The sequence below is a fragment of the Diabrotica virgifera genome, chromosome 4 (genome assembly GCF_917563875.1).
Source record: "Diabrotica virgifera virgifera chromosome 4, PGI_DIABVI_V3a".
NCBI lineage: Eukaryota > Metazoa > Arthropoda > Insecta > Coleoptera > Chrysomelidae > Diabrotica > Diabrotica virgifera.
Window position 1 is genome coordinate 106,879,361 of NC_065446.1, and position 13,486 is coordinate 106,892,846.

At 35.7% G+C, this 13,486-nt stretch overlaps 1 protein-coding gene across 1 annotated transcript in view; it reads left to right on the forward strand.

The window, feature by feature from the left end:
• Positions 1-3,719: 3,719 nt before the first annotated feature.
• Positions 3,720-13,486, forward strand: part of LOC114325666 (calcium-binding protein E63-1) — a 101,321-nt gene continuing 91,554 nt past the window's right edge. The window contains exons 1-2 of the mRNA XM_028273784.2: positions 3,720-4,063; positions 4,116-4,158. Coding sequence (XP_028129585.1) covers positions 4,034-4,063; positions 4,116-4,158 — 73 coding nt within the window. The 5' untranslated portion in view covers positions 3,720-4,033. The remainder of the gene's footprint in view (positions 4,064-4,115; positions 4,159-13,486) is intronic.

Consider the following 13,486-nt stretch of genomic DNA (forward strand, 5'->3'; position numbering starts at 1 on the left):
TGGTCACTTAGAGTATGGAGCAGCAGGACTACGTCTCTCTGATGAGACTGAAATAAGAGTCGAAAATCGTCAATTCAGAGTGCTGGACTGCGGTCCGTATTATAAGTGAAAAATAAGATTGTTTTGCCTTGGCATTGCAACTGAATAAAAATGGAATTTTTATTTTATAAATAATTATGTTTATGTACTAGCTGTCTAGCTAATAGATGTTTTTATATCAGCTTATAGACGTTTCGGTGTAAATATATGTGGGTGGTTTAATATATATTATTATATGGACTCCATAATATATAAAAAAAACTCCCCCATTTTTTCTCTAAATTCATTATTTTTTGGAGGTCGCTTATCCGGTTTTTCACCGGTTATTATTTTAAAAAGAAAAAACTGGTTATAACCGGGGCAAAAAAACGGAAAACCTATTATTGTGGAGTAAAAAAACCGGTTTTAGGTTATAACCGGTAGGTTTTTCCCATCCCTAGTATGAAGGTATGTATCCATTACGTTGGTGCTCCGTGCTCCATGTAGCTGCTCCACATAGTGGATACGTTGGTGCTTTGATTGAAATATTATAGGGGGTTGGGGCTCCGGCGATTCAATCGATGACGGTTTATATGTAGGGGAGCGCATGCCGTATCCATTCGAGCAGTTACACCGAATACGGAGCACCAACGTAATGGATACGTACCTTTAAAGCTCGAATCCAGGCCTGCATTAATACCCGTGGGGGATATACACGATATTAAAATTGTTAAATACATTTTAACACTTCGTGAACGTGAACTCACAGAAATTGTCAAAAAAACGTAAAACATCTTATCTTCGACACATATTTAGACACGACAGGTATAACTTCCTTCAACTTATTATAGAAGGGAAAATAGAAGGAAGACGCGGCCCGGGTAGACGACAAATAACCTGGCTGCGCAACATCAAAGAGTGGAGAGGATAGTAGACTTTCAAAGTCTAATAAGAAAAGCCCAAAATAGAGAAGACTTTGCAAAAGTCATCGCCAACCTTCGCTAAGAAGACGACACCCAAAGAAGAAGAAGAAGAAATACATTTTTTAGTTTTTATTTATAAAAAAATAGTATCTCCTTTAAAACAAAAAATATCTGTCAATGTTATGATATTCTTTTTTATAAATGATATACAGTGATGAGCGCGCTAATAACCGGCAAAATAGCGCAAAAGATGGAAAGCATAATACATTGCCAAACAAAAAGAGATGAAACTAGTGGAGATGGAAATGATCGTTATAAACGGATAAATTAACATTATAATATTACATAGTTTCCCACCTTTAGACGTATCATAGGAGTGTGACAACTGTCACTGTGGCAGTAGAATTTTGTAAAATACTCCTGTCACAGACGTCTAAAGGTGGGAAACTATGTAATGTAATGTTAATTTATAGGTTTATAACGATTATTTCCACCTCCACTAGTTTCATCTCTTTTTGTTTCGCAATGTATTATTATGTTTTCCATCTTTTGCGCTATTTTGCCGGTTATTAGCGTACTCATCACCATCACTGTATAAACTCTACTAATGGTCCAAAGATACTAGATAAAAAACGAAATAGACGGCCGGAGTGTGACGTCACGGCGAACTGTGGCTATATTCAGTGTTATGATCACTTTCCAAACAAATATTGTAAACACGTTGAAAAGATAGGGTTTACCGAATCTCAAGACTTTTTAATAATTAGTATAAAGTTAAAATTTTACAATATTCGAAAAACTAACAACGTGTTTTGATGCCATAATCTAATAATCAAATATATTCTAACGTTACTTCACCCATGCATACATTTTATTGCTATTTATATAAAACATCATGCTTTATTAATTACACAACCTTGTAAAATTGTTGTAGTAACTATAACAATACTTACATATTGCAGAAAACGGAAATATTCTCTGTAAAAACTGAAAAAATAATAAAGAATACAAAGTTGCCACACTAAACAACGTTTGTTTGGAAAGGTTTGCAAGAAATCTGACATATAGATATGTCAATAAAAATTTACACTTGTACGTCATCACTCCGGCCGTCCATTGACAATCTATCGAACCTTGGTAGAGCCTATTATGACTTATGGTAGGGGAGCCCAAGCGGGGATTTTTGCAGTTACTCAAGCGCGTCATATTATCATACGGGGAGAAACCTGGTACCCAGCAGATGTACCTCTACCATATATTGGCTCTTAACACAGGGAAGTTTGTTAACGGGGGTCCGAAAAAAATCTTTCCTTAAAAATACTCGAAATTGTCATATTAAGATAAGGTAAGTTAAGTACATTCAAAAGAGTGTATATTTCAAAAATCTGAGGATTTGAGTAAGGAAATGGGTGAGTCAAAAATTTCACAAAAAAAAGCGAATATTTCACGAAATGAACATCAGATCGAAAAACTAAAAAATAATTCTTCAATATTTTTCAAAAATCTATCGAATGGTACTAAACATTGCCCCCACGGAGAGGGGTGAGGGGTAAATTTAAAATTTTAAATACAAACCCCGCGATATTTCGCAAAATGAACATCAGATCGAAAAACTGCAAAATACACTTTCAAAATGTTTTTGAAAAATCTATCGAATGGTACCAAATACGACCCCCCACGGAGGTGGGGGGCCCCACATAATTTTTATTGCCGATTTGGATTCTTTACGTAAAAATAAGCAACTTTTATTCAAGACATTTTTTGGAATTATGGATAGATGGCGCTATAATCGGAAAAAACGATTGTTGGAAATGAAAAATTTAATTAAAAAATGGAAAGTCCCCACTAAAATGGAAAATTTTACTTATTTTTTTTTTGGTTTTAGGACCTAACAATCACAACCCAATAGGTCCCCATAACGCTCGAGTGACTGCAAATTTATGACTCTCGACCACTCGAGCAGAAGTTTGGCAGATCACGAAAAGAGTTAGAAAAAGAATAGAAGTAGTAGAAATGGATTATCTAAGGAGAGCGTGTGGTGTATCCAAAAAAGATCACATCAGGAATGAAGATATTAGAAGGACGACAAATACTGTATATTCCAGTGTACATAGAATTGAAATGAGACAACTAGTGTGGTATGGTCACGTGAAACGAATGAATGAAGACAGATGGCCAGAGAAAGCTTTAAATTATATACCACAACAACGAAAAAGAAGGGGAAGTTGCCAGGGCAGAAAATGTACGGCCACATAATGGGAGATGGAGCCATCAAAGAAGACGAATAGATGGACAGAAAACGAAGGCGGTCAAAATGAGAGAAGCTACAGAGACTGTAAGAACATGGAACGTCGCGTATAAATAAATAGATACATATTATATAACATTAGTTATTAGTTTCTGAAAATAGTTAATAATAGCGAAAAATTGAATGATGCATAACTTTTGAAACTATGTGTCAATACAGTTTTGTAAACAAACTATATTGACAATATTAATCCATATCTGTCACATGATTCAGCGTGGTAAAGAAACAGCTTACAAGACTTTTAAATAACTGAATTCAAAGCACTCGCAAATTAGGATTTTTTGTGGTCGAATACGTGGTAAATTTTACACAAAATTTTTATTCAAAAGTACGCACAAATTAAAAAACAAATATTATATTATTTACAGTAATGTAAACGATAATAAGTAGTAAATAACTCACTGTCTCGAAATAGCACCTACAATAAATATTAAAGTCTTATCTGATAAACAAAAAGATATCACACTTCTAGCTCGGATCATTCGTTGAAAACGCATCATTTAATCGTGTGAAATTACAGATAAATACAAAAAATCCAGTGCCAAATATTTAAGCGGTGTCCCTCACTTATTTACTAAGTTTCCATCATATTTCTAAGCGATAAAATTTAGGGAAGAATTTATGAAATGTCATCTTAAAACGTGAGAGCAAATTGGCACAAACTTGAGCGTTGGATCAGTAGTGGATAAACATCATTCGAATGATGAATTTGTTTTATTCTCACCTGTAAAAAAAACAAAGTGTAAATAGTATAAGATTAAGTGTATATTGATATTAGCAATAAATGGCGGCGTACCAATTTTCTAAAAGAAGGGTGAGTTGTATTGCTGATTGTTTTATTTATTTCTAATATTTTTATGTTTTAGAGTTCTTCAATCAAAAAGGAATTCAACGAGAGTGAGCTAGAAGGTAAGTAAATAACATTGTCTTAACTTACATAATAAAATGTATTTTTTTTTTCATTTTTGTTATTTTAACACTCATCATCATTACTGGCTCGACAACCACTTTTGAAATTTCGTTTTCTTCTTCTTCTTCCTTTTTATAAGCAATTCTGCTTGTTGATTGGTGGATAGATGCGGTTGTCACTCCATTTTTTGCGCAGTCGACCTATTTCTTCTTCTACCCATTGGTGAGTTATCTCTTGCTATTTTGAGTACACGTGTCTACCCCATTCTGGTTATGTGGTTATTCCATTCTTTTTTTCTATTTATTGTCCATTCGTATATACACTGTACTGTACGTTACGTTGTTTTCTAATGTCTTCACTTCTTTTTATATCTCTCGGCGTATTTCCTGTAATTCTTCTCAGTACTCTCATCTCTGCTGTTTCCAATAGCCTTTGTGTTGTGGCTGTATCGGGTCTTGTTTTTGATTCTTCTTCTTCATGTGCCGTGCTCGATTATCGAACGTTGGCTATCAAATTGGCTATTATAGTAATTTTGTTAACGGCAGCTCGGAAAAGGGATGCAGAGGATCTGTTATACCATTCTCTCAGGTTTTTAAGCCATGACGTTCTTCTTCGACCTGGCCCTCTTCTTCCGTCTACCTTGCCTTGTATTATTAAATGGAGTGTCTTGTAATATTATATCTCTCTGGGTGTCGCATAACATGGCCAAAATATTCAAGTTTTCGATTTTTAACTGTTCTGACGACTTCTGTGACTTTTCCCATCCGGTGCAAAACAACTTCGTTACGAACTCTATCCACCCAACTTATTCGTAGGATTCTTCGGTATACCCAAATTTCAAAGGCTTCCAATTTCTTGAGAAGAGTATCTGTTAAAGTCCAACCTTCGACACCGTACAAAAGAGTAGAGAACACATAACATCTCACTAATCTAATTTTAAGATTCAAAGTAATGTTGTTTCCACATAAAAGTTTCTTTATCTTAAAGAATGCAGCTCTGGCCTTCTCTATACGTATTCTAATTTCTTTGCTCATGTCCCAGTTCTCATTTAGATTACAACCAAGGTAGGTGATACTGTTAGTTCTTTCTAATTGTTCACCATAAGCTGTTACTACTTCCGGTTGTATTGGCGTCTTACTGACAACCATCACCTTGGTCTTTGCGGTGTTTAGCTTGAGTCCATATTCATCACACGTTGTGGTAATCCTATTAATCAGATGTTGAAGTTCTTCATAATTGCTCGCAATTAACACCGTGTCATCCGCATATCTCAAATTATTAATATTGACGCCATTCATTTTGATACCACATTGAGCATTATCCACTGCTTTATTGAAAACAAACTCAGAATAGATGTTAAATATTAGTGGGGACAAAATGCAGCCCTGCCTTACTCCTCTTCGTATTTGAAGTTCTTCAGACGTGTCCCAGCCAATCCTGATGTTTGCACGTTGATGCCAGTAAAGATTTTTGATAATGCGTAGGTCTTTATCATCAATACCCACTTTCTGAAGAATAGCAATCATTTCCGTATGTTTTACCCGATCAAAGGCCTTCTCAAAGTCAATGAAACACATATAAACCGGATGTCCGACATCTCTGTACCATAACCTGAATACTAAACAGTGCTTCTCTGGTCCCAAGGTTATTGCGGAATCCAAACTGTGTATCACCAAGCTGTTCTTCTATTTTTTGGTACATCCTAGAGTACAAAATTCGTAGAAATATCTTTAAAACATGACTCATCAAGCTAATGGTTCGGTAGTCACTACATCTTTTCGCGTTTGCTTTTTTAGGTATCGTCACAAAAGTCGACAGCAGCCAATCCGTTGGTATATAGCCAGTTTGATAAACTTTATTAAAAAGATGAAGGAGAGATCTTTTACCTGAATTTTCGAAGAGCTTTATTATTTCATTCGGTATTTCGTCTGGTCCCGTCGCTTTTCTGGTCTTTGCTAATCTTATTGCTTGTTCAATTTCGTCCATAGTTATGTCAGGTCCTGTAACTACTTCGTTAATTTCAAGCTCGGGCCTTTCATCATTAAACAGTTCCTCAATGTATTCTTTCCATCTGTCTATTTTATCCAAATCAGTGATAATCAGTTTTCCATCTCTATCAACGATGTTATTTGCATGTTTTTTGTTCTGACCGGTGAGTTCTTTTATTTTTTTATACATATTAAATGAATCATGTTTTCTCTGCAACTCTTCAATTTCTAAACATTTTTTTCAAAGTATATTTCTTTTGCCGCTCGTATTTTAGTCCTTATCTCTTTATTAATGCGTTTATACATTTCGATGTTTTGATTCTTAAATTTGCGTCTTTTTTCCATCAAATTCAAAATCTCATCGTTCGTCCACTGTTGCTTCTTTTGATTTTTCTCTTTGAAGTTTGGAGTTGAGTTGCTTATAATCGTTTTGATTTGGTTCCAATGATCCTCGATGGATTCTTGTTGTTCGCTATTCTCAAAATTGCTCTCTAAATTGTTTGAAATCCCCTGACTGTTGTTTCTAATAAAATCGGTATCCAGTTTGTTAGAGGATCGTGGTTGTTTTATCCGTTTAAGTTTTAATTTTATTTCGGCTAACAATAGATTGTGATCAGATGGCACATCGGCGCCAGGATAGGTTTTAACAGACTTTACTGCATTTCTGTAACGCTCACTGATGGTTATGTAGTCAATTTGGTTTCTTACGATATTATTGGGGGTATCTGCTGGAGATTTCCACGTATATAATCTCCTTTTAGGTAATTTGAAAAAGGTATTCATTATACATAGATTATGTTCTTTGCAAAAATCTGCGAAATAGTCTCCCCTTTCATTTCTATCGCCCAGTCCATAACAGCCAATAATATTACTTTGTCTGCCTTTTCCTATCTTAGCATTAAGGTCACCCATCAGAATGGTGAGATCTCTAGTCTTGAGTTGGTCGGTAACAGTTTTTACATCGGCGTAGAACTTGTCAAGTTCTTCCAGTTCACTTTCCGCTGTCGGTGCATACACTTGTATTAAATTTATGTTTCTGGGTTTCGCGTTCAACTGAATCATTATGACTCGTTCAGATACCTGGCATACCGCTCTAACACATTTGCTAACCTCGTTTGAGACTATGAATCCTACACCATGACGATGGTAATTACTCTCTTCTCCTGCATAATATACTTCATGATCATCCACATGGCATTGGCCAGATCCGGGCCATCGCATTTCACTGATACCCAGAATTGATATTTGCAGCCTTTTCATCTCATTTATGGCATTGTGTGTTTTTCCTGGTTCATATAAACTCCGCACATTCCATGTGCCTATTCTACAACTTCTCTGTATATCAAATTTGGCCAAGCGGGAGATTCTTCGCACCCCTGCCCCATTTAAGAAGCGCCCGTACTCGGGGCCATCGTTTATTTCCTCAGCCATATTGATTAACCTGGGAAAAATAGTGTAGTAGTCATTCCCTTGGCTTTCTACACCGCTGTGTACACGCTGTTTAAGTGGTTGCCACCGCACCGAGTACTATTCTGTATTGACCGTTCTGGCCTAAATGACTTCCGCTCAATACAGATACTGAAAAACCAGCTGCCGATTTCCAGGTTCGATTTTATACAAGCCCTAAAACCAGGGGGCTGCCACCTCCGTCCTCCAGACCGTTGTGAAGACCTTCTTCTCCGCCCTGGATGCCGTTGTGGGCTTCATCCGTGACCCTGGACAGGGGACCCTTAGCAGGTACTAGTTTCCCGGGTCAGGAAACACCTGGAATCTGCAGAAGGCAGGGATTGATTCAATTTCCCTGATAGGACTATCCAAAAGGAGTTCCTACCTGCTACCGATTGTTTTTGATGCATACCATTATTGGTCTTACACTGGCTTTATAAATTCTTGACTTCATCTAAGTGTTAATATGTCGGTTTCGCCATATAGTGGTATTGAAGCATCCTGCCAATCTATATTTGCTTTTTGTAGTTGATTTCTCACTTCTTTGTCCAGGTCTTCGTAGCTAGACAATTTAATTCCAAGGTATTTTATTTCCAATGAAGTAAAAGACAGACGTACTCGCAATCATTTATTGTTAACTCCCGACGACCGGTTTCACTCTCTATAATATGCAGAGCATCTTCAGGTCAACGGTTACAACTAAAGTTAGTTTGGTTTAGCTTAGTTTAGTTTAGTTTATTGTAACCGTTGATCTGAAGATGCTCTGCATATTATAGAGAGCGAAACCAGTCGTCGGGAGTTAACAATAAATGATTGCGAGTACGTCTGTCTTTTACTTCATTAAAAATGAACTCGCATATGCAACCCATTTAACTCTTTATTTTATTTCCATTACTTGTTCAATACTGATATCATCAATTTCTATTTTACATCTGATTGGTTCTTTACTGATTACTATTGTTTTAGTTTTCTGAGATGAAATTGTCATATAGGGCTTTTCATTCACAGTCATTTGTTTCGAGCTTCTGTCATGTGTCACATAATATTAATATATCTACGTCTTACGTTATTGGTATATAACAATTATACAAACCAAAGACGTATGGCGTAGATATGTTAATATTATGTGACACATGACAGAAGCTCGAAACAAATGACAATCGATGAAAAGCCCTATTGAATTCTTTTGCCCTTATGTTAAATCTGTGGACTAATCTTTGCAGACTATGTTCATCTTCTTCTTATGGTGCCTATCCGTTACGGATGTTGGACAGTAACATGGCTATTCTGACTTTGTTGACTGCTGCCCTGAAAAGTCCGGTAGTGGTAGTTAAACCATTTTCGCAGGTTATGCAGCCAGGATATTCTTCTTGGTCCTGGACCTCTTTTCCCATGCACTTTACTTTGAAGTATGGTCCGAAGTAGGTCATATCGTTGTTCATTGCGTATTTTATGGCCCAAGTATTCCAGTTTGCGACGTTTTATTGTTACGACTAGTTCGCGCTCTTTACCAATTCTATGTAGAACTTCTTCGTTGGTAACTCTGTCTATCCAGGAAATCCTCAACATGTGTCTATATCACCACATCTCAAATGCTTCGAGTCTCTTCAGTGATGCTTCAGTTAAGGTCCATGACTCCACGCCATATAAAAGAACGGAGAATACGTAGCATTTTAGTAAACGAACTTTTATTTCCAATTTTATATCGTGGCTGTTAAAGATTTTTTTCATTTTGACGAAAGCTGATCTTGCCTTCTCGATCCTTATCTTAATTTCCGTCGATTGGTCCCACTGTTCATTTAAGTTTGCACCCAAATAACAAAAGTTGGTGATTTGTGTTATAAGTTGTTGGTTAACTAGTAATTGACCAGGTGGTATCCTATGTTTGCTTATAACCATGTATTTGGTTTTTTTGATGTTAAAATCAAGCCCAAACCTGCTACTTACTTCTGCCACCCTGGAGACAAGTGTCGGCAGACCTTCAAGACTGTCTGCAAAAATGACAGTATCATCAGCGTATCTTATGTTGTTCAATCGTTCTCCGTTTATAAGTATTCCCTCGTCTATGTCCGTTAGCGCTAGGTTCATAATGTGCTCTGAATATGTATTGAACAATAATGGGGACAATATAAATCCCTGTCGCACACCTCTTTATGTCGTCTGTTAACTGATCCCCTACTCTAACAGCTGCAGTTTGTTCGTAATAGATATTGTTTATTATACAGCGATCTCTGCTGTCTAGACCAATTGAATTTAATATTTTCATCAGTTAGTCATGTTTTAATCTATCAAATGCTTTCTGGTAATCAACAAAACACACATATATATCACAATTCACAATGTTCATCTTAGGCTATTAATATTTCGTCGTCTGTCTAACAGAATATTTTTATCTCTTTGTTTCTTATTCTGTATCCTCTTCCTTTGTTGACGTTTTTGATGATTTCATCCATCATTAAATTGAAGAGCATAGGACTCAATGAGTCTTCCTGCCTTATTCGTGTTCCGTGTTTTAGTCTAGATCTTCTTGCTGACCTTCTCCAAAAATCCATCTCAGTGGCTAATAATGTATCTTTATACTTTTTGGTTAATTGATAGACTTCAACTCCATAGGTTAACATTGGTTTTGATATTGTGTTGTAAATTCGTTTTTTATTTTCTGTTCTTATATTTTTTGCCACAGTACCAAATTCAGGACTCCTGTTACCTGTTTTCCCTTTACTATTTTTTCTTTAATATTTTCTTCGTTTCGTCATGTACTAGTTAGTTTTATTTCCAGATATCATTGCAGCTTGTAATTGTTTCCTGTACCAGGTTCAAGTTCTCCATTTCTTCCCTTCCTACGCATAGATATTAGTCCATGTGGTGAGACCGCTCCAATCTGAAAAACATTTCTAATTCGGTTTCTCTGCGGATTCATATTAAAAAATGTCCCCTTTAAACAAATCTGAAGGGTGCCGGACGGAATTTTTGGGCAGAAATTGTTTAAACAATTTTTTTAACAAATACATAAGATCACCTTTTATTGCTTAAGAAAATATATTTTTAGGTTTTTCGGGTCATTCTAAACAAGAAAATTATCTTGTGATTTTTCTTAAAAATTGACAGTTTTCGAGTTATAGGCGATTTAAAATCTAAAAATTGCGAAAATACGCATTTTCGAGGCCTAAAAACTCATATTTAAATTAATATTTTTGAGGGTGCCAATAACTTGGATTAAAGTTTAAACCTTCCTTTTCAAGATTCCGAAGAGTGATCGGGTCTAACTTCAATTTAGACCGTAGTTTTTTAATTGTTAACTATGCATGTCCATCCGATTTTTTTGGCAGGTGCGGCGCGCTCTATTTCAAAAATCTCCTATTTTCCTCCGAAAAATATTTTTTCTAGATTCTTTGAGACATTCTAAATAAAATAAGTTTCCTGACATTTTTCTCAAAAATTACTACATAGTTTTAAAGTTATAAGCGAGAAACTTATTTTATTTAGAATGTCCCAAAGAATCTAGAAAATGTATTTTTCGGAGGGAGATAGGAGATTTTTGAAATAGAGCGCGCCGCACCGGCCAAAAAATCGGATGGACATGCATAATTAACAATTAAAAAACTACGGTCTAAATTGAAGTTAGACCCGATCACTCTTCGGATTCTTGAAAAGAAATGTTTAAACTTTAATCCAAGTTATTGGCACCCTTAAAAATACTAATTTAAATATGAGTTTTTAAGCCTCGAAAATGCGTATTTTCGCATTTTTTAGATTTTAAATCGCCTATAACTCGAAAACTGTCAATTTTTGAGAAAAATCACAAGATACTTTTCTTGTTTAGAATGACCCAAAAAACCAAAAAATAATTTTTCGGAGCAATAAAAGGTGATCTTATGTATTTGTTTAAAAAAATTGTTTAAACAATTTCTGCCCAAAAATTCCGTCCTCCACCCTTCAGATTTGTTTAATGGGGACATTTTTTAACATGAATCCGCAGAGAAACCGAATTAGAAATGGTTTTCAGACGGGAGCGGTCTCACCACATGGACTATATTGCGTTTTTTGGTATTCACCTCCAGACCCCATTTTCTATATTCCTCTGTTAGTTTCCTTGCCATATATTCAAGATCTTCCTTGTCCTGCGTAATTATTTGCATAGGGATTTGGTCATCTGCATAGTGCAGCGTGTAGAGTATCTTATCTTCTATAGGTAGTCTATTCTTCCTTTGTCTAAGGACTTCATCAATATAATAGATACATTTATGCTGGTCTTTTCTAGTACTTCCCATTTTTGTGTGCCTTTGTATATGTGTCGCGAGATTTTTCTTCCAAAGGTGGCTAATAATATTTCCTTACTTTCAGAGTGTCCAAGTTTCTGAACCATATGTGAGTACTGGTCTTATTAAAGTTTTGTATATTTAGCATTTTTTTTTCTTGTGACGCTGTCTGACCTTAGTTGCTTAATGATTAAAACATGGTAACAGTTATTGGCAAGGATATATCCACCTCTTCACTTCCTCTGCCACGTTGATATCAGACGAAACTAGGGATCCTGTAAAGTGTGTAAAGTTTTTACCTCCTCAATGTTATATTTCCTTATTGTTAGATTTTTGTATCTGCGCATTTCTGCTTTTTTACTTATATGTTTATTAGGCCTGGATCCTGTGTACCAAAAAAAAAGATTATTAATAGCAAGCTGAAAATTTGTTTCTAGTTTAACGGTGTCAAGTCGGACAAACTTTGATGTAGGGAACACTGGAACACGGGAAGTTTTAATTGTGGAACAGGTTACAGGTTTCGAACGTCAGGCTACGAAAACGTCCCATGTATTTTGTCGGACAGAACTTCCAATTGATTTGTTAACCTTTCAATAAACTCTCATTCAAAAATCAGACTGCTATTTTAACACCTATATAATTCCTGCCATTTGACATGTTCTATGTGTCGGACTTATTAAAATGCCCAACACATTTGTTGGACAAACATTTTTCATATTTGCTATTGAATAAACTTAAAAACAACCTGCTAGTTTTTCACAATCATAAACTTGTCAGTATGACACGTTCCACAATTAAAATCACGTTCCACAATTCAAACTTCCCCTGTTCCAGTGTTCCCATACATCAAAGTTTATCCGACTAGACACTGTTAAGCTATTAACAAATTCTCAGCTTGCTATTAATCTACTTTTTTGGTACGCGAGATCCAGGCCTATATATTTTTTTTTGGTCTGATTGTCTTTAAAGCCACTATTTTGTGCAGCTCGTTCTATTGAAATAAATACTTCTATCATTTCTCTAGTTTCTAAAGACAAAGACAAATTGTGTGTTCGATGTCAGCTTCAAATTTTTATATATATTCTCCGAAAAATTATTTTAAGGATATTTTTAACATGTGACACATAAGTCTGATGGTCCAGAATATTGTTTCTCGGTTGGCTTTTTAAGATTTTATCTTTCTCTCTCTCTCTCTCTCTATCTCTCTCTCCAATGGCGTTCCAGCCCAAGTCGGGGCCTCACCTAACATCTTCCTTCAAGCTACTCCAAGCTTTTCCAAGCTCTTTCCTTGGCTGCTATCCTCTAGTTATCAACCTTCAATATCTCTTTAACATCAGTTCTGCACAGTGCAATCTTTATATTTTTTCACAATTTTTTATAGAGGCTTCGTTGTAATATTGATATAACTCGTGGTTGAAAGCAAGGGCGGATCCAGGGAGGGGGCCATGGGGGCGATGGCCCCTCCGAGAATTTAAAAAAATATAAATTTAAATATTTGCATTTCAAATTTTTTTAGTTTCAAACACATATAGTCCGTCCGCTATAACTTTTCCCATGCGATTCATTTTCAATCAAATTAAGTCAAAACATAAATTGAAACGAACGTCGATGTGTAGGTATATACATTTTGTATA